Source organism: Pan troglodytes, chromosome 12 (genome assembly GCF_028858775.2).
Source record: "Pan troglodytes isolate AG18354 chromosome 12, NHGRI_mPanTro3-v2.0_pri, whole genome shotgun sequence".
In the NCBI taxonomy this organism is placed as follows: Eukaryota; Metazoa; Chordata; class Mammalia; order Primates; family Hominidae; genus Pan; species Pan troglodytes.
In genome coordinates this window covers 66,994,451-67,016,073 of record NC_072410.2, presented here as the reverse complement: position 1 = coordinate 67,016,073, position 21,623 = coordinate 66,994,451, and the positions used below count along the sequence as shown (strand labels likewise).

Here is a 21,623-nt window from a genome sequence, read left to right as displayed (position 1 = left end):
GCCATCTCAAAAAAATAAGAAAAAAAAATAATAAAAATACAAAAATTAGCCGGGTGTAGGGCACCTGTAATCCCAGCTACTAGGGAGGCTGAGGAAGGAGAGTTGCTTGAACCTGGGAAGTGGAGGTTGCAGTGAGCAAGCATTGCGCCGCTGCACTCCAGCCTGGCAACAGAGTGAGATTCTGTCTCAAAAAAAAAAAAGAAAAGAAAAGAAAAGAAAGAAAGAAGGAAAGAAAAAGAAAAACTTCATTGGAAAGTAGGGAAAACTACCAACATTTAAATGAAGACAAAAATAAGAAAAGTTCAGACATAAAGTGTAGGCTCTTGGTTTAAGCAGAAATGGTGTTCTTTTGGTGGTTTGCAGTTAGTAAGCTATATTTGTACTTTGTGTCAGTTCAGGTTTCTGGAGTTTGTTTAAGAACTGGCTTCATTTTCCATATTATTAGGAGTTGGGAGTTCCTTTGAAAAAGAAAACAGAAAATTTAAGAAAAACACAAATTGCAATTTTGAAATTCTACCATTAAGGATGATATCTTAAAATAAGAATTATGTCTTAAACAGAAAGCAGAAGTGAGAATAAAAACTTTTGTTACTGTTATTAAATAATAGTCGATATCAAGTGTAGAAAGCAAATAAATTTAATCTTTCATTTTCAATTAATCTTTAATATTTCAGAAGTATATCAACATTGCCTAACATGCTATTTTACACACAATAGATATATAATCAATGTTTATTGACTTAAAAATCTTTGGTTTAGCCAGATAAATTTGTAATATTTTATGAACTAGTTAACCCTGAGTCATGAATTTACCTTTTTTTTTTTTTTTCTGGAGACGGAGTCTTGCTCTGTCGCCCAGGCTGGAGTGCAATGGCGCAGTCTCGGCTCACTGCAACCTCCATTTCCCAGGCTCAAGTGATTCTCCTGCCTTAGCCTCCCGAGTAGCTAGGATTACAGGCGCCTGCCACCATGCCCAGCTAATTTTTGTATTTTTAGTAGAGATGGGGTTTTACCGTGTTGGCCAGGCGGGTCTTGAATTCCTGACCTCATGTAATCCACCCGCCTCGGCCTCCCAAAGTGCTGGAATTACAGGCATGAGCTTCTGTGCCCACCATTTTTTTTCTGAGATGGAGTTTTACTCTTTTTGCCCAGGCTGGAGTGCAGTGGTGCGATCTCAGCTCACTGCCACCTCTGCCTCCCAGGTTCAAGAGATTCTCCTGCCTCAGCCTCCTGAGTAGCTGGGATTACAGGCGCCCGCCACCACGCCCAGCTAATTTTTGTATTTTTAGTAGAGATGGGGTTTCACCATGTTGGCCAGGCTGGTCTCCAACTCCTGACCTCAGGTGATCTACTCGCCTTGACCTCCCAAAGTGTTGGGATTACAGGTGAGAGCCACCATGCCTGGCCAGATATACCTACATTTTTATAAGATTTAAAATTTTTTTTAGAGATAAGAGTCCTGCTATGTTGCCCAGTCTGGAGTACAGTAGCTATTCACAGGTATGATTGTTGCACACTACAGTGTCGTACTTCTGGGCTCTAGTGACCTTCCCACCTCAGCCTTCCAAGTAGCTGGGACTACAGGCATGTACCACTGAGTCCAGTGTATTTTTATAAGATTTTAAAAAAGATTACACATTCTAAATTATGACGTCCACATACCATTTAGTTTTCTGTGGAATTATAAGGTGATATTTTAAATGATGGGAATGAACAACTTGACATGTGTATCAGTAACCTCTAAACATCTATTTCAAACATCTATTAACCGAAAGTCATGATCCTTCAGCTCTTATACTAAGAACTTCCATACATTAGAGCAATATACATATTCAAATTGACCTAGTTCAATTTGACAAGTAAATAATTTTTTTTTTTTTTGAGATGGAGTTTTGCTCTTGTTGCCTGAGCTGGAGTGCAATGGCGCAATCTCGGCTCACTACAACCTCCACCTCCTGGGTTGAAGTGATTCTTCTCCCTCAGCCTCCTGAGTAGCTAGGATTACAGGCATGCGCCACCACGCCCGGCTAATTTTTGCACTTTTAGTAGAGACGGGGTTTCACCGTGTTAGCCAGGATGGTCTCGATCTCCTGATCTCATGATCCGCCTGCCTTAGCCTCCCAAAGTGCTGGGATTACAGGCATGAGCCACCACGCTCAGCCAATAATCTTTCTGTTTAGGTAAATTTGAAAAATATACATCATTACTACCACATTCATCCTAGTTAGAATCTCATTTATATTTATTCCACTCTGTTTATGATTTGGTAACTAATTTGAAAGGCATTATATTATCAAAAGTGTATCAGATTAGCTCCCTCAACTCACTATATCTGTTAACAGTTCTGAAGAAATAGGCACTGGCTTTGAATATGGCCTGTTCCAGTTTGTGAACCGTTGTAGGCAAGTAAAGTTGTTGGGCACAGAGGTGACCTGTAGGATGACTGAAGGTAAACTGTCACTGCTGTATACAAAGAAGAAAAATAAGATGTAGGAAGAGATCTGTTATAATAACATATGACATATTCTATCTAAGCTTTTCATATATTTCAGAATTGTAAAAAGTATGTAATTTTTTCTAAGATGTATAAATGACTTACTTTTAATAATAAATATTTCTTGATTTATAATGTAAATACAATTAAACGAATATGGGTTACTCGAATTAAAAAAATGGCACATGTAAATGAGCATTTTGGTACAAATAATTAAAATGTTATTTATATTATATATAAATCTACACAATGGAAGATACTACTAAAATGTTGCTCTACAGCACATCACCCTAGACAAAATAGAATTCTAGAATTCTCTTTAAAAAAAAAAAAATCACTGAGAATTAGATGATGACTGTGAAATAGGTTCTCCCATTACAATACTACTTCTGTCATTCAAAGTTCTGACCACGGTTGTAGCTGGCGACTGAAGCACTTTTCGAGAAAGCCTCATTCTTCCATCGGCTGGGTCACGTCCAAAGTATTTCACCTGTGTTAAAGAAACAGATCTTCCTTTAAAGTTACAGCACATTGAGTGACATCTAAACTAATAGACATTTAAATTTACATGGTCCAAATAAGGCAATGATTGTTTTTACTTGTTCACTGAAAGCATTGTTCAGTGCTAAGTGGACGTATACACTTAACATATATAAGTAGTCATTATAAAAAAGAAAAGAGACGGGGCAGTTAGTTGTTCAACTATAATCTGCCGCTGAACTCATCTGTGCCTTTTTATTCTCACCAGGCCAAGTCCTTATACTGGGGGAACAGTCACAGGCATAGTGAATGATCCTAGACAAGGGCTTTGAGAGCCTAATTGTGTTATATACTATAGAGGATTATGCTTAGGTCACTTGGATTTTCACTACTGCTCAAAGGACCAACACATTAGTGTTTATTTGGCTTCACCTTGGAAAATGAAAGGGGCAAATGCAAAGGTTTAAAGTTCCTTCTGATGTGAAAACAACAACAACAACAACAACAACAACAAATAAACCAAAAAATCAACCTTATACAGAGATACTATATCTTAGCACTCATATTCCCCCTGAGGCTACTTGGACAATAAGACTACACATTGGGAATAAACCAGAAGCCTTAGTTACTCAGGTCATGGGTATTAGCGTAAGTGAAAGACAATGTGGTGGAGCCCGAAAAAACAGACTGGCAATGACTTCTTTCATCCACTCATAAAGGACTACAAAGAAAGGGCCAATTTTGTTATATGAATTCTAGGCCTGAATAACATGGCTCTTACCAAGCTCAAAAACTTTAAGTAGTGGAGAAACAAAGTCTCACCTCCTCAAAGATGACATTCAAAGACTTCAACAAGTTACCTTATCACAGTTCTTACGTCAGTGTCCAAATCATGGAGTCTGCATAGCTAACACTAACATGCTCATGTATTTTTTAAATGAACTAAGGGTGACTACCATTTTGGCCAAGCTGCAAGCTCCTTGAGGGAAAGAATTGTGTCTTAAATCCTTAATGAGTCTGTTCAAGCAATTCTAAGATTAAAAATGAAGTACTGCATACAAATAAAAAACTTCATAGATGGTGACTCTTCTTTCAACTTTTTGAAAAAAAACAATGGAAGCTTCAAGAACAATTTACAACTTCAAGGCTAAAAGGTGGAATACAAGTACCTGAATTTCTTGGCCAACTTCTAATCCTAGGGCAGTAGGATGTTTAATCTGGAAAAAAAAATGTTAATCTATTAGTTGTTGTGCATAATTATGTAGTGTCCATGGAAGTACACATTTTTTCCTCAAGCTTTATCAGTTTTTCTGATTAAAAAAATCAGTTAGTGGCTGGGCGCAGTGGCTCAAGCCTGTAATTCCAGCACTTTGGGAGGCAGAAGCGGGCAGATCAGGAGGTCAGGAGATTGAGACCATCTCTGGAGGTCAGGAGAGTGAACCCCCATCTCTGCTAAAAATGCAAAAAATTAGCCGGGCATGGTGGCGGGCGCCTGTAGTCCCAGCTACTCAGGAGGCTGAGGCAGGAGAATGGCGTGAACCCAGGAGGCGGAGCTTGCAGTGAGCCGAGACCACGCCATTGCACTCCAGCCTGGGTGACAGAGAGAGAATCCGTCTCAAAAAAAAAAAAAAAATCAGTTAGCCGGGCATGGTGGCTCACGGCTGTAATCCCAGAACTTTGGGAGGCTGGGGCAGGCAGATCACTTGAGCTCCGGAGTTCGAAACCAGTCTGACCAACATGGTGAAACCCTATCTCTACTAAAAATACAAAAACTAGCTGGGTGTCGTGGCACACGCCTGTAGTCCCAGCTACTCGGGAGGCTGAGGCAGGAGAATTGCCTGAATCTGGGAGGCAGAGGTTGCAGTAAGCTGAGATTGTGCCACTGCATTCCAGCCTGGGCGACAGAGTCAGACTCTGTCTCAGAAAAAAAAAAAATCAGTTAATTATAAAGATTTAAAATACAGATGTATTAAGAACATAAAAATTATCCAAAACAGGCTGGGTACAGTGGCTCACACCTGTAGTCCCAGAACTTTGGGAGGCCGAGGTGGAAGGACTGCTTAAACCAGACTGGGCAACGTGAAGAAACCCCATCTCTACAAAAAATCCAAAAAAATTAGCCGGGTGTAGCGGTTTGTGCCTGGGGACCCAGCTTCTCCAGAGGCTAAGGTGGGAGAATCACTTGAGCCTGGGAGGCTGAGGCTGCAGTGAGCTGTGATCATGCCACTATACTCCAGCCTGGGTGACAGAGCAAGACCCTGTCTCAAAACCCTCTCAAGTTGTAGATAACTACTGCTAACATTCCAATGAGTATCCCTTCAGATGTCTACTTAGTGTATGTGTACGGCATTTATAAAAATGGACCCTCTGTGCTTACTGTATATCTTAAGGACATCTTTTTTTTTTTTGAGATGGAGTCTCGCTCTGTCATCCGGGCTGGAGTACAGTAGCATGATATCCGCTCACTGCAACCTCTTCCTCCCAGGTTCAAGAGATTCTCCTGCCTCAGCCTCCAGAGTAGCTGGGATTACAGGTGCACGCCATCATGCCCAGCTAATTTTTTATATGTTTAGTAGACACAGGGGTTTGCCATGTTGGCCATGCTGGTCTCAAACTCCTGACCTAAAGTGATCCGTCCACCTTGGCCTCCCAAAGTGCTGGGCTTACAGGCGTGAGCCACTGTACCTGGCCCAAGGACATCTTTTCATATCAATAAATTAAGACTTACCGTTAAGTTTCAAACTATATAGTTTATTTAAACAATCACCTAAAGACAATAAATTGTTTTAAATTCCAGTGTTGCTAATGTTAATGACTGATGAATATAGGAGAAAGATATATGAGGGTTTAGTGTATTATTCTTTCAACTTCTTTGTACATTAAAAACTTTTCAAAATAATAAGGTGAAAAAAAATAAGTTGCAGTGTAGCACAGATCATGAATTCATCTACTCTAATTATCCTCTCCAAATAAAATCCTACAATGTCTAGGTCCATAGACATTTACCAGACACCCTCTAAAAAGTTTGTCCCAATTCACACCCCCATCAACAGTGTATGAAAATGTCCATCTTTTCTCTTATACACACTGAGAATTTTAAACTATCTGAAAGTTAAAACTGATATCTTAATTTCATTTGCATTTCAAAAATTGCTGTTGATATTAAATATCTTGGTTGGCTTTTTATAAAAATAATTTGTTCATGTTCTTTACTTATTTTTCTATTGATATTCATCATTCTTACGGATTTATAAAAGCCCTCTTTGTAAATTAAGCTTCTGCATAAAAGCATTTTTACTTTAGGTTGCTGATTATCTCTTAACCTTATTGAAATTTTTGCCATATAATTAAAAAATTATGGGGTCAAATTTTATAAGTTTATTTACTTTTTTGGCTTTGATATCATGTTGAGGAGTTCTCCACTACTAATCTTATTAAAACATCCAATTTTCTTCTAGTAAACCCTCCTGCCCCAACAAGATTATCTTTTCCTACCACCTTTTTTAAAAAGCACATTTAGCTCTTTGATCCAGACAGGATTTAGGTATAAAAATGAGTAGAAATCCTGTTTTAAGATAACCAGCTGTACCAATATAATTTATTAAATAATCTTTATTTACTGACTATAATACAACTTCTAGCGTATATTATAATCCCATGTATATTATTTCTAGTTTTTGTTTTCTTGTTGCATGGATTATCTATTTCTGGGCCGGTAATATACTATTTTATTGTCTATGGCTCTATAATATATTTTAATATATGGTAAAACAGACACTCTTTTTTTTTTTTGAGACAAAGTCTCACTCTGTCGCCAGACTGGAGTGCAGTGGCACAATCTTGGCTCACCGCATCCTCCGCCTCCCGGGTTCAAGCGATTCTCCTTCCTCAGCCTCCCGAGTAGCTGAGACTACATGCGCACGCCACCACGCCCAGCTAATTTTTGTATTTTTAGTACACACTGGGTTTCATCATGTTGGTCAGGATGGTCTCCATCTCTTGACCTTGTGATCCACCCGCCTCGGACTTCCAGAGTGCTGGGATTACAGGCACGAGCCACCCTGCCCAGTCAATTTTTCTTTATGCTAAACAATGTAAAACTTTTTGCCAGCAGCATCTCTGCCACTTGTTTTCTCTGTTTAGGCTAGTAGTAGGCAAAGTGTATAATTCTTACCAACCTAGGTAATTTCAATACAGTGTTTCAAGGCAGTTATAAAAATAATAACAATAACATCTGTCTTTTTACCTTTCGTTGATCAAGTTGTGTGTTATGAAGCAGTACCGCAGTCATATTTGGATATAATTTTACCATTACACCAGTATCTCTACAAAAAAATAAATAATAAGCCTGGTTAAAATAATAAGTATCTGTATATCCATTGACAAATAAAACATTGTTTTCATATGAGGAAAAAGTAAAAAACGAAAAGAAACAATTCTAGCACGTTTTTAGAACTATAAAAAGTATACTTTTCAACTGAAAATATACCCTATAAATAAATATGTGTGAATCAAAGAATGAAGAAAAGATAAAGAAAAAACATGCAATAGAAAAGCTTTTAGAGCCAGGTGCGGTGGCTCACACCTGTAATCCCAGCACTTTGGGAGGCCAAGGTGAGCAGATCACGAGGTCAAGAGATCAACTCCATCCTGGCCAACATGGTGAAACCCCATCTCTACTAAAAATATAAAAATTAGCTGGGCGTGGTGGCGCGCACCTGTAATCCCAGCTACTCAGGAGGGTGAGGCAGGAGAATTGTTTGAACCCGAAAGGCGGAGGTGGCAGTGAGCCGAGATCGTGCCACTACACTCCAACCTGGCAACAGAGTGAGCCTCCGTCTCAACAAAAAAAACTTTTAGAATATATCTTCTTCTGTATTTCTCTTAACAATTTCCAAAAACATTTTTTTTTGTTTGCCACCCAGGCTGGAGTGCAGTGGTGCCATCTGGGCTCACTGCAACCTCCGCCTCCCAGGTTCAAGTCATTCTCATGCCTCAGTCTCCCAATCAGCTGGGATTACAGGCATGTGCCACCATGACCAGCTAATTTTTGTATTTTTAGTAGAGACGGGGTTTCACGAAGTTGGCCAGGCTGGTCTCGATTTTCCAAAAATTTTCGAAATGACATTAAATATTTTAAAAATAGTATAGAATCTCATATGATTAACCTGTAAGGTAAGGATTTAAGGAAGGTGGTCAGGTAAAATGGGATACTTATTTCATTAAAAAACTAATCTTCCCTTTTTTCTCTAATCTATGAAAATAAGCCATCCCATTTCTTATTTTTCACCTGCAATATTAAACAAATTATCTCATTGCCTTTTATTTTATTTCAAATAGCTTTGAACATTTTTGCTACATTTGATAATTTCCTTTTTCTTAAAAGAGGGATTTTCTTATCCTAAAAAAACAAGCTCTTTTAGCTGGTCAAAAAAAATGCTTTGAGATTGAAATTGGCTTTTTTTTTTTTTGAGATGGAGTCTCGCTCTGTCGCCCAGGCTGGAGTGCAGTGGTGCGATCTCATCTCACTGCAACCTCTGCCTCCCGGGTTCAAGCGATTCTCCTGCCTCAGCCTCCTGAGTAGCTGGGATTACAGGCATGCACCACCATGCCTGGCTAACTTTTGTATTTTTAGTAGACATGGGGTTTCACCATGTTGGTCAGGCTGCTCTCGAACCCCCCACTTCGTGATCCACCTGCCTTGGCTTCCCAAAGTGCTGGGATTACAGGCGTGAGCCACCATGCCCAGCCGAAATTGGATTTAAAAATATGTGCCAATTAAGCATTCAGATATGTTTAAAATAAGCCATCAAAAGAAAAAAAAAGAAATAAAGAAATATTGCTAAGTCTATTTTGGGCCTATTTAATATTTACTGGGAAAATTAATTTGGGGTTTCACCAATTACTAGTAGAAAATTTGGTTAAAGTATTCAGTTGGCCGGGCGCGGTGGCTCAAGCCTGTAATCCCAGTACTTTGGGAGGCCGAGGGGGGCGGATCACAAGGTCAGGAGATCGAGACCATCCTGGCTAACAAGGTGAAACCCCGTCTCTACTAAAAATACAAAAAATAATTAGCTAGGCGTGGTGGCGGGCACCTGCAGTCCCAGCTACCGGGGAGGATGAGGCAGAATGGCGTGAACCCGGGAGGCGGAGCTTGCAGTGAGCCGAGATCGCACCACTGCACTCCAGCCTGGGTGACAGAGCGAGACTCCGTCCCAAAAAAAAAGAATTCAGTTAAGAGAACCTATCATAATTAGAACCACAGAACTGCTACTTTAATTTTATAAAATGATATAGAAAACAAAATATACTATACCTTAAAAAATAATGATTATATGGCAATTGGCATGTAATCTAAACACCTTATGATTTCAAAGTAAATGTAAAATTAAATTGGGATTATAATAGGAATCTGTTAAAAACCAAAACAGGGCTGGGCACGGTGGCTCATGCCTGTAATCCTGGCACTTTGGGAGGCTGAGGCAGGAGGATGGCTTGAGGCCAGGAGTTTAAGACCAAGCTGGGCAACATAGTGAGACCATGTCTTTACAAAAAAATTTAAAAATCAGCCACGTGTGGTGGTGTGTGCTTGTAGTCCTAAATACTCAGGAGGCTGAGGTGGGAGAACTGCCTGATCCCAGGAGTTCAAGGCAGCTGTGAGGTACAATGGCACCACTGCATCCCACTGTGGGTGGCAGGGTGAGACCCTGTCTCTAAAGAAATAAAGGAAAATGCTCAGCATAGTATATTACTTGATATTACCTGATTTCAGTTATTGTGGCGGTATACACTGCTCCAAATTCTAATTGCTGCTCCTGCTGTAAGTGCAAAATAAGCCATAAGATTCATAAAGAAAACATCAACAAAAAGTAGAAAAAACAAATATAGCTATATGATACGTAATTAATATGATCTATACTTACATCATCCTTGCAGATTTCAGTAATGAAGTCTCTTGCCTCATGCATAGCACTGGGTGTTGGTGCAAATACAGAAAACGTTTCTTCATCCACCTGACTAATAGTTACACCTTTTAAAAACAAAACGTAACATATTAAAGTTAACTTGGCTGGGCATAGTGAGTCACATCTGTAATCCCAGCACTCTGGGGGGCTGAGGTGGGAGGATCACTTGAGCTCAGGAGTTCAAGGCCAGCCTGGGCAACATAGGGAGAGCCTGTTACTACAAAAAATAAATTCAAAAATTAGCTGGACCTGGTAGCATGTGCCCACCTACTTGGGACTCACAGTCGGGAGGATCACTTGATCCCAGGGGTCAAGGCTGGAGTTAGCTGTGATTGTGTACTGCACTCCAGTCTGGGTGACAGAGCAAGGCCCCGTCTCAAAAAAAAAAAAAGTTAACTTGCTTATTCCAGTGGAAACTAGTCTTAAAAATAGATGTGAGAATAGGAGGGACCTATTAGTAGCTGGGTGGAGTTATGCTGTATTTAATCATTACTTTAGGAATGAAGGAATTCATTCATCAACAAATACACTCTGCATACTTGCTAGGTACCTGGCATTATACTAGGTAGGCCCTGGGGATACAATGGTGAGCCAATATGCTTGATTTCTTGAAATTCACCATCTAGTGAAATCAAATATATCTATACAAATTTTGGAGAGTCTGGTTCTGCTCTCTTAATTACGAGTAGAAACTATAATAGAACCCTTTCCTTACTTTTTTTCTTTCTCCCGCTTACTCTTACGAGGGGTGAATAAACGAATAAGGGACAAAATCACATCAGTTTCTCAATGTTAGCAAATGGCTAAGGTGACACTGCTTCTCACTCTCTTGCAGTAACCTCAAACCTTGAAGTACGAGGTAATTCAAACATTGCTTCAGGAAAAATAAATTAAAGCTTTTTTTTATATACTCTTTAAATAAAAGAGTTAAAATAAAACTAAGTGAAAGTAGCTGAATAAAAAGAAATAACTAAGTAATAATTCCTCTAAAGTTAAAAACTAAAAATTATTCTAGATGTTCAACTATAAAATGTTGCAAAAAAGTCCTGATGAATTCTTTGTAATCCTTCTTGAATATAGTTAAGAATGACCATTTGCTAATTTATTAATAGGCACACAGAAAACTCACAGTCAAGACACGTCATATCCTTTTCTCCTGGTCTTTCTCTCATTTCTCAAATAAATATATATTTAAAGCAACATACTAGAGATGAAATAGCAAACTTTTATGGTCTAGCATTTAATTAAAAAACCCCAAACTTCATACAACTCTTACCTGTTTCAGCCTGAAGTTTTTTTAAGTTATAGCCACCAGGTCCAACAAATTTTGCTCGTTTTGATAATGGAACCTGAACAGTTTCTGGAACGTAATACAGACAAATATATAAACAATTCAACTACGTACATGAACCTAAAACATGCCATGGTCACTTGAGATTTTTTTTTTTTGACCTAGACACATGTAAAAATATTTTACTATAAAACAGAAAAGTAGATGATTAAAATTACTGAAAACTGTTAAAGAATATTCCCTAAAATTTAAAGCATTTTAACTACAAAAATATTTAAAATATTTTCGTTTTGTGCACTGGGTAAAAACAATTTAAAAGCAGTAATATTCATTCATATATTAATGTTTATCTTACCATGATCACTAAAATTTTTTTTTTTTTTTTGAGATGGAGTCTCACTTTGTCCCCCAGGCTGGAGTGCAGTGGCGCGATCTCGGCTCACTGCAAGCTCCGCCTCCCGGGTTCACGCCATTCTCTTGCCTCAGCCTCCCGAGTAGCTGGGACTACAGGCGCCCGCCACCACGCCCGGCTAATTTTTTGTATTTTTTAGTAGAGACAGGGTTTCACCGTGTTAGCCAGGATGGTCTCGATCTCCTGACCTTGTGATCCGCTCACCTCGGCCTCCCAAAGTGCTGGGATTACAGGCGTGAGCCACCGCGCCCAGCCGATCACTAAAATTTTAATGTATTACCTACAACAGGTCCATTTTCTTTTCTAGATGCTCGAGGTTTTGAAATAGTTTTGTTCATGATCTGTAATATCTCCTTTTTTGCCACTAGAAGAGAAAAACACAAAAATTATAACTACATAAAACAAATATGATCTGAAATACTGCACTCTTAGTTTTCACGGTATACAATCTAAACCCTGCAGCTTAATAATTGAAGCTTTCCACATCCCTATTACCTTGAAAATTCACTCATATTCTCCTCTCCAAAAATCCCATCTTAAATAGAGTTGTTTAATTTGTAAAAATTGAAATTTCACTGGTAACCCACTTTGGCGTTTATTCATGTGTCCCAAAAACTTAGTTGTGCTTCTTCTTTTTTAAAAATAGATATGGGATCTCACTACGTTGCCCAGGCTGGTCTTGAACTCCTGAGGCTCAAGCAATCTTCCTGCTTTGGCCTCCCAAAGTGCTAGGATGAGCCACCATGCCATGCCTGGCTACTTAGTACTTCTTTTTTTTTTGAGACATTTTCCCTCTGTCACCCAGGCTGGCGCGCAATGGCGTGATCTCGGCTCACTGTAACCTCTGCCTCCTGGGCTCAAGCGATTCTCTTGTCTCAGCCTCCTGAGTAGCTGGGACTACAGGTATGCACCACCATGCCCGGCTAATTTTTGTACTTTTAGTAGAGACAGGGTTTCACCATGTTGGCCAGGCTGGTCTCGAACTCCTGACCTGAAGTGATCTGCCTGCCTCGGCCTCTCAAAGTGCTGGGATTACAGACATGAGCCACCACACCTGGCCAGTACTTCTTGATCTAAGTTATATGAAATTCCACTTTTTAAAGCAATATTTTATAATAAGCCTAATGAGAACTGTAGTTCCCATTAGCAAAGTGGAAAAGAATGAAGGGAGAATCAAGCACACTAGCTCACCTGAAGCTTGTTGAATAGCCTCCATTACAATTTTTATTGGTATTCCAGGTAATTTAATATCAGCCTAATATGGAAAAGTCAAACAATTATATAAATATTGACTCATGGCATTATTTAAATGTTACAAAAATGAAACAAAATGGGTTTTAAAAATACCTGTAATGCAGTTATTCCTTTATTAGTGCCAGCTATTTTGAAGTCCATGTCACCATTGTAATCTTCAATTCCCTTCAGGAATTTAAAAAGTTATGACATAGTTTTAAACAAAAACAAAAGTCAACATATTCACTGTAGAAACATTTCAAAAAACAGCTTTAGAAGTAAACCATATCCTAAGTCCAAACACAAAGCAATGTTTTCTACAGTAACTACCACTTCCAATTTGTGACTTTTTAAGCTACAATTATTTTCACCAGAAACATCATTTTATTTTTAGATCATTCCTTTCCCTCATAAATGCCTGAGAATGAATTTATGCTCATTCTAAAGTGAGTCATTATGAATACTTACACTGTGCAAGTATTACTGCAATACTTAAGGGTAAGTATTACTATTTTTTTAAAGTAATCATTTTATTTAATTTTATTTTACTTATTTTGAGACACAGTCTTGCTCTGTTGCCCAGGATGGAGTGCAGTGGCACGATCTTGGCTCACTGCAACCTCTGCCTCCCGGGTTCAAGCAATTCTGCCTCAGCCTGCCAAGTAGATGGGATTACAGGTGTGTGCCACCATGCCCAGGCTAATTTTTGTATTTTTAGTAGAGATGGAGTTTTGCCACATTAGCCAGACTGGTCTGGAACTCCTGACTTCCCAAAGTGCTGGGATTACAGGCATGAGTCACTGTGCCTGGCCTATTACTATTAATATAATATCTATTTTAAATTCATATCCTATAAGATACAAGGTGAACATGCAGAGGAGGAAGGGAAGAACAAGTACCTGTTCTTCAAATACTAGCATTCTTCTAAGCATACGCTACGTGCAAAGTACATATAGTCTTCACCATTATTTGTTTTTATCTTTTAATTTTTATTTATTTTTAGTCTTCATTATTAAATATTTGAAACCGAGAATATACTTGCCAAAATATCTGTCAGCAAACGATAATCTTCTATTTCACCCTTCTCAGGATCGGTTTTGGTGACCAATCCTATTGCTACGCCTGCAACAGCAGATGAAATTGGAACCCCTATAATTGGGAAAAAGAACAACTGTGGGTAATGTGTACATGAGCCTAAAACAAATATTTATCTATCAATTTTTTTTTTTTTTTGAGAGGGAGTCTCGGTCTGTTGCCCAGACTGCAGTGCAGTGGCATGATCTTGGCTCACTGCAGCCTCTGCCTCCTGGGTTCAAGCAGTCCTCCCACCTCTGCCTCCCCTATAGCTGGGATTATAGGCACCCGCCAACACGCCTAGCTAATTTGCTTGTATTTTTAGTGGAGATGGGGTTTCAACCATGTTGGCCCTGTTGGTCTTGAACTCCTGACCTCAGGTGATCTGCTAGCCTCAGCCTCCCAAAGCGCTGGGATTATAAGCGTGAGCCACCGCACCCAGCAGACATTTATTTTTAATGTAAGTGGATATTGTTGCCTAAATTGACAATCACCGAAGCTGAGTTGGAAGTCTTAAGAGGTCATCTGACTACTTCGTTTGTTTTTGAACATATAATAAAGTTCCCTAAAACAATGTAAACAAGTACTATATCCAGCAAAAACTTCCCTAACAATAGCAAACTTTATAACTTTTAAATTATCCGTTGTTTTGCTTTTTTGCTTCAGGTGTCTTATTTTCTTTTTGTTGGAAAGTAAGCATCTATTTGGTAAATTCTTCCAGCCTGAACTCCTCAGTTTACCTCCCCATGGCAGCTAACATTAGTGTATCCTCCTAGAAAATTTCTGTGCACAAGTACAAATATAAACATAATCTTTTGTTTTCTTTACTCGTGGCGGCAGACTGTATGCATTTACTGTTCTGCACCTTGCATTTTTCACTTAATAACATGTCTTGGATATTGACACATACCACCACACAAAGCTCTACTTTATTCCTTTGAATAGTTTTAGTACTCCCTGTATGTTTTACAAGTCACACACAGAAGTGCGATTGCTGAGTCAAAAGGTATGTGCATTTACGTTTGTTAGACTGTCAAACTGCCTTCTAAAGACATAGCATTTTAAACTTTTACCAGTGGTGTAAGAAGGTACATGCTACTCTATATTCTTATTAATTCTTGTCAAATCTTTTGATTTTTCTCAATTTAAAGTGTAAAAAATGGTTATTTTAAATCTGACTTGTTTTTTATGACTGAGGTTGAAAACTATTTCATGTTCATAAACCTATTTATATGTCTTATTTTGAGAACTCCCTGTTCACGGCCTTCAACACTTTTCTACTTGGTTGGCAGTCGTTTTATTACTGATTTTCTTTCAATATGGACAGAGCTTTATTAAAATGTAAAGATAAAATATTATGTTTAATAACATATAAATAAAATATTTTATTTCCTAGTTCGTTGACTTTGCTTATGGTCATTAGTTTTCTGTGTAGGATTTTTAGTTTATGTAATCATGGTTTCTGGGTTTTGCTTAGCAGAGCTTTTCTTCTCCAAGATTTTGATAAAACCTACCATCTTTCATTTGTTTAAAAATGTTTAAGTTTTGATCACTTGGAATTTACTTTGGTATAAAGGAGTGTGGATCTCATTTCATTTTCTCTAAGCAACCTCATCTATACTTATGATTTTAACCACCATCTATAATGTTGATGACTTAAAAATCTATCCCTCCTGTCCAGCTATCTGTGCCAAACCCTGGACCTGTATTATTAGTAAACTCCCTGTCAGACATCTCCAGCTAAATGTCCCCAAAGCACCTTAAATATATATTCAAAATTGAGCCAGGCCCAGTGGCTCATGCTTGTAATCCCAACGCTTTGGCAGGCCAAGATGGGAGGATCACTTGAACTCAGGAATTTGAGACCAGCCTGGGCAATAAATTGAGACCTCATCTCTATAAATAATAATAATGATGATGATGAAAGAAATACATATATGTTCAAAATTGAATCACTATCAAAAAATCCTTTTCCTCCTGCATTCTTTGGTTGAAAGCAACTAAGACACTCATGCCAGAATCAACATTTCTTTCCTCATTTCCTATATCCCATCAAGTCACAAAGATCTGTTTATTTTTTAGAAAGCTGTCCTTTACCCTAAATATTAAAATACCTATTGTTACTTTTTAGTCTGAGTCCATATCATTTCTTGCCCTGGCAACAATCTCCCTGTCTGGCTTCCCAGATTTTACTTTCTCTATTTGCTTCTTAGTCTCTCCCATCTCATTCCCCAGGGCTATTCATCACTTAAGCTGGGAAAAACTGTTTGGAAAAAACAAAAGCAGATTCAAATCATGCCACTGTTTTCCATAAAATCCTTCAAGTTCCCCACTGCCTACTTTCAGGAAATTTTTGTACATATTCTGTGGTCAAATAAATTTGGAAAAATATTACATGTCCTATTCCTAGAGAGTCAGTATTCGGATTAGCTTATTAAAGTCTATTTAATCCATATTAAATAAACCTGCTTAACCCTGCTGAAACTTAACTTTAGAACAGAATAAACTTTTTCATGGTATACAATAATCAATGTCCTGTGGAACACTATTCCATGGAATACTGAATTGGAAAAATGCTGGCTTTAAGTCCAAACTCCTTAGCGTAACAATAACCTTCAACATATGGTTCTACTTTATTACCTTAACACCTCTTTCGAGTAGATTCCTGAAACACACTACACTGTAACTTCTTAACTTTGCACATGCTGGTCCTTTCATGTGAAATACAGGCCCTGCTCCTAATATGCCCAGTCAACAATTACTCAGCCTTTAAAATCAGATGAAATGTAGCAGTCTCTCTCAGCCAATTATGCTCAGCCTAGTTCAACAATCACCCTTACACATATTTGTATTATTACCTCTTCAATCTATTAGTATCTTTTTGTTTTCAAACCTTTAAGCTTTTTGAAAAACTGGGTACAATTTGTATCCCTGGGGCATAGGACAGTGCCTGACTTAGGGCAGGGCAAGCCCTACTCTAGCAATTCAAATTCATGTTTGAATTGAACTGCATACCTTGTATCGGCCCACCCCACAGGACTTGACATTCATTCTTATCAAATTTAATTTTTTTGAGGTTTTTGGCTTTAACGCTTCAAATTTAATTTTTAAACTATTAAGCTCCATATTTTTTTATCCTGCTCAATTTTGTCAGTCATCCATTCCTTTTAATCAGTATTTTTATTGGCAGTATTTTTAGTGGCAGGCCAGTGTTCTCAGTCAAGTCAACACTGAAAGAGACAGGGCTGAAATAAGCATCCTCAAGTCTTCAACTTAAGATCCTTCTCTGACCTGTTGATCAGATTAAGCAGTCCCTTTGCTCATCCCTTAACCAGTATGAATGGTGCACCTATTATTTAGTCTAAATTTCTGCATCATTTACACAAGATATCATAAAGATATCATAAACCGTAAAGCTGAATTATAGATATATCACACCAACAGCAATACCCTCTACTGCAAATGCAGTAATTTCTTCAAAACAGAAAGTGAATTAACTATGGCATGACTTATTTTAGAGAAGTCCCTTCTGGCTTCTTTCTGTAGTCCCTTTCCTTTTTTTTTTTTGTTTTCTTGAGACAGAGTCACTCTGTTACCCAGGCTGGAGTGTAGTGGCACGATCTTGGCTCACTGCAGCCTCCGCCTCCTGGGTTCAAGTGATTCTCTTGACTCAGCCTCCCAAGTAGCTGGGATTACAGGCGTGGGCCACCACACCCGGCTAATTTTTGTATTTTTAGTAGAGACGGGGTTTCACTATGTTGGCCAGGCAGGCCTCAAACTCCTGACCTCAAGTGATCCACCCACCTCAGGCTCCCAAAGTGCTGCAATTACAGGAATGAGCCACTGTGCCTGGCCCCTTTCCTTTCTAAACTACTTATAAACCATTCTTTTTATAAGTTCTTAAGAGTCTTGTTGAGGGTCACGATCAAGTTCATTGGGTTATACTTTATAGAAAATACTTTTCTTCTCTTCCAATAATAAGAACGTTTTCTGTCCTTGGGATACTAGTCTCCACGATTTCTCAATGACTGCCATCATACTTCAGTAATCTAATCCTGAAGTTCTCATTATAGTCAAGGATGAGTTTTTGTCTAGACCAAAAGATCTGAATTCATTTAAAAATGGCAGGTAAAGACTCTCCTATGATGTCATCTTTTATTTTTCAGTTTACTTTTTTCAAGATTTGTTCAGTGTTTTCCAGTATGAGATTTGGAAGACTGAGAAACACAAGTGCCATGAAGTCTAAGACTGTTTTGTTCATCACCATGTCCTAACAACTTAGATCAGTGCTTGGCACATAGGTGCCACAAAGTAAAGATTTGTAGAGTGAAAGAATGAAGATGAAAATAGTAGCAGCAGTATTTTACCAGCTACCTTAAATATCAGATTATGTTTTCCTTTATTGAATAAATTACAAAAGTACCTTTTGCATTTTTTGCTTTGGCCTGTTTTTAGTTTTAATTTTTCTAGATAATATTATTATATATTCAAACCATGTTTTCATTTAATCCTTTGTTATTCACGGCCCTCTTTTCTATCTTTCATGCCAGTACTGTAAATGTGTTAAGTTATCAGAGAAATCCTTCTGTGGCCTCTTTAGTGTCTTTAGGTTCCTTCTCTCTTTCTTCTCGAATAGCAGCATTCATGACAGTTTGGCACGAATTGGTTTTAAGAATCTCCTAGCGGCCAGGCGTGGTGGCTCATGCCTGTAATCCCAGCACTTTGGGAGGGCAAGGTGGGTGGATCACGAGGTCAGGAGTTCGAGGTCAGCCTGGCCAATATGGTGAAACCCCGTCTCAACTAAAAATACAAAAATTAGCCAGGCGTGGTAGCACGCACCTGTAATTCCAGCTACTCAGGAGGCTGAGGCACAAGAATCACTTGAACCTGGGAGGCGGAGGTTGCAGTGAGCCGAGACTGCACCACTGCACTTCAGGCTGGACAACAGAGCGAGACTCTGTCTCAAAAAAAAAACAAAAAAAAAATCTCCTAGCATAATGCTTTCGTTTTTGGCGTTTCAGACCTGGGGATTATAATGAAACATTTGTAGTCCGCCTTCCTAAAATTGTGTGTACATGCCTGAGTGGCATTGTTCTCTTGGCTTGTATAAATAGACTGAAAGATTACAGTTGCTTTCTCTTATGATTCCTAATAGTACTTACTAATCAAAACTTCCTTGGTGATTGGAATCAATTCTGGAGCTCTCTACCTTTTGGAAGGAAATAAAGTTTACTGGGTCACCAATGCAAATAAAAATCTTTCAGTGTACTGCTTTTAGCTAAAAATAAGAATTCCAGCAGATATCTGGATATCTGAAGCTCTACTTTTCACCCATCTTGCCTCTGGCTTGATTTGGCCATCTGTAATCTGACTTTGAGTTTTACTAAAATCCAAATTTAAAGAAATCTTATATTTTATACTAACAGGTGTGTATAAAAGGTTAGCATTTTTTTTTAATCTTCTTTGTAGAGATGAGGTCTTGCTATGTTGCCCAGGCTGGTCTTGAACTCCCAGCCTCAAGTGAGCCTCCTGCCTTGGCCTCCCAAGGCTCATGCCTGGGATTACAGGCATGAGCAATATCAGCAGTTTTGAGACATAATTCTTTTACCTGAATCCATTAATGCTAAACTTCCGCCACATGCAGATGCCATAGAAGATGACCCTATAGAAAGAAAAATAACTGCTTTATATTAAACTGATTTTTTTAATGTAGAAAAGTGTTACTATTGGTTATTTCCTTATAAATATTCAATTACAATACAAATATTCAATAGTCTCTTCTTTTTAAAAGCAACTAAGGCAAGGTCTTTTAAGCTATAAACTATGGGGCTGCAAGGTCCAATATGGTAGACATTAGCCATAAGTGGTGACTTAAAGTTAAATCAATTAAAATAAATTTAATTCTTCAACTAGATAGGACAGATAAAGAGGATTTCTATCATCACAAAAAGTTTTATTTTACTATTATTTTTTGAGATGGAGTCTCAGCCTGCCACCACGCCCAGCTAATTTTTTGTATTTTTAGTACAGACAGAGTTTCACCATGTTAGACCCTTTGGACCTTGTGATCCACCCGCCTTGGCCTCCCAAAGTGCTGGGATTACAGGTGTGAGCCACCAAGCCCAGCCTATCACAAAAAGTTCTATTGCACAGTATTGCTACAGATATTCTAATAGACTTCCTAGGGCATATCTTTTGTCTTGCTTAACAGAAGTAGTTAAAGATATAGGGCTTTGGCTCTCTCACTCTCATAAGCCCATTAATTTAGTCACACCCAGTAGAGAACCACAAAGTCTTTAGTTTAAATTCTGAGTTTACCTTGGTATTTTTCCCTCAAAATCTGTGACTATCTGATTTACGTCTGTTACACCTTTAAGAACTCCATGACCTTTCTGCCTTTAATGACTGCACCGTACCTTGACCCATGGACAAATTTTTTATTTAAATGTGACCTCTTGGCCTAGACTCCCTCTGTGATGTACACTTATTATTCATGTGGATATGTGACGGGTATCCCCTGCCTAATGATCACTCTATTTTGGCCCTTCCTCTCTCTGTTAACCTTGTTCTGTGATTTGTTTGTAAAAATAAAGAAACAAGCCAAACTGGATCTACTATAACAGATAAAGAAAAACATTTGTTTTATATTGCTTTCAAAACAACTCATTAGCTAAGAACAGAGATTAAGACAAGTATTTGATTAACTCAATACATTTTTCTCTTGCAACAAACTTGGGTTCTGTAGCAATAAACAAAATGTAACATTACATTTGAAAACTTAATAATAGAATAGGGAATATGGTCTTTTCTACTATGAAAGAAGTATTTCAATACCATACCATTTGACTCTAGGACTTCAGATGTAACTCTTATGGTGAAAGGAAAATCTCTGGGAATAACAGGATACAAAGCTTTCTCAGCAAGAGCACCTAAATTAGAATAGAAAACAATAAGTAAAAAATGTATTAAGTCTCTGTAAGAATACCGTATTAAGTTTACAGACCTGTACTTACCATGCCCAAGTTCTCTTCTATTTAAACCAGTGACTTTGCCAATTTCATTAGTTGCATAAGGAGGAAACTTAAAAAAAAAAAAACACAAACACACATATACAATTGACATAGAAAGATGTCCAAGTTATATTACCAAAATAATAAAACAACTTATAGAACAGTAGAATCTCATTTTTGTTTTTTAAAAAAGTACATTCATAAATATACAGAAAACGTATGATATAAATTTAACATATATACCAAATGGTTAAAAGTAGCTATTTCAAGTGTGTAAATGGATTAGGATGTGGGAACTGGATGGGTATGGGGATTTACACCATAAATTTCCATTACATTTAAATTATTAACAATAACGTTATATTTTTGTAATAAGTAAAAATATGTACATATTTAAAAAGTACACATTGAAGAATCACAGATTTTTTTCCATAGCAAAGCCCACATTTATTTCACTAAATTGAAATTTAATTTACACTGATACTTTTTAGAGTTATCTCTCTCCACTAACTTTTTCAGATATGAAACAAAATACATGAATGGGAAAGTTGCATATTTTGAAGTATTTCTCAAGCAAAACACAATGACAAAAATGTATGGAGGAAACAGCTCTTTTCCATAAGGGTTTTATTTTAGCCAGTGGTTGCAAACTGTTTTATTTGGT

At 38.0% G+C, this 21,623-nt stretch overlaps 1 protein-coding gene across 6 annotated transcripts in view; it reads right to left on the bottom strand.

Moving 5' to 3' along the window:
- Nucleotides 1-2,218: 2,218 nt before the first annotated feature.
- PNPT1 (polyribonucleotide nucleotidyltransferase 1) overlaps nt 2,219-21,623 on the bottom strand; it is a 56,491-nt gene continuing 37,086 nt past the window's right edge. For 3 of the 6 annotated variants that reach the window (XM_009442488.5, XM_016948559.4, XM_009442490.5), the window contains 13 exons: nt 20,963-21,029; nt 20,789-20,878; nt 19,558-19,611; nt 13,918-14,024; nt 12,990-13,061; nt 12,834-12,897; nt 11,923-12,006; nt 11,216-11,299; nt 9,898-10,004; nt 9,737-9,792; nt 7,221-7,299; nt 4,144-4,191; nt 2,219-2,984 (listed from right to left, as the gene is read on the bottom strand). In XM_009442488.5, coding sequence (XP_009440763.1) covers nt 2,829-2,984; nt 4,144-4,191; nt 7,221-7,299; nt 9,737-9,792; nt 9,898-10,004; nt 11,216-11,299; nt 11,923-12,006; nt 12,834-12,897; nt 12,990-13,061; nt 13,918-14,024; nt 19,558-19,611; nt 20,789-20,878; nt 20,963-21,029 — 1,068 coding nt within the window. In that variant the 3' untranslated portion in view covers nt 2,219-2,828. The remainder of the gene's footprint in view (nt 2,985-4,143; nt 4,192-7,220; nt 7,300-9,736; nt 9,793-9,897; nt 10,005-11,215; nt 11,300-11,922; nt 12,007-12,833; nt 12,898-12,989; nt 13,062-13,917; nt 14,025-19,557; nt 19,612-20,788; nt 20,879-20,962; nt 21,030-21,623) is intronic. The other 3 variants (XM_024354358.3, XM_063789073.1, XM_063789074.1) reach the window with 1 other exon arrangement.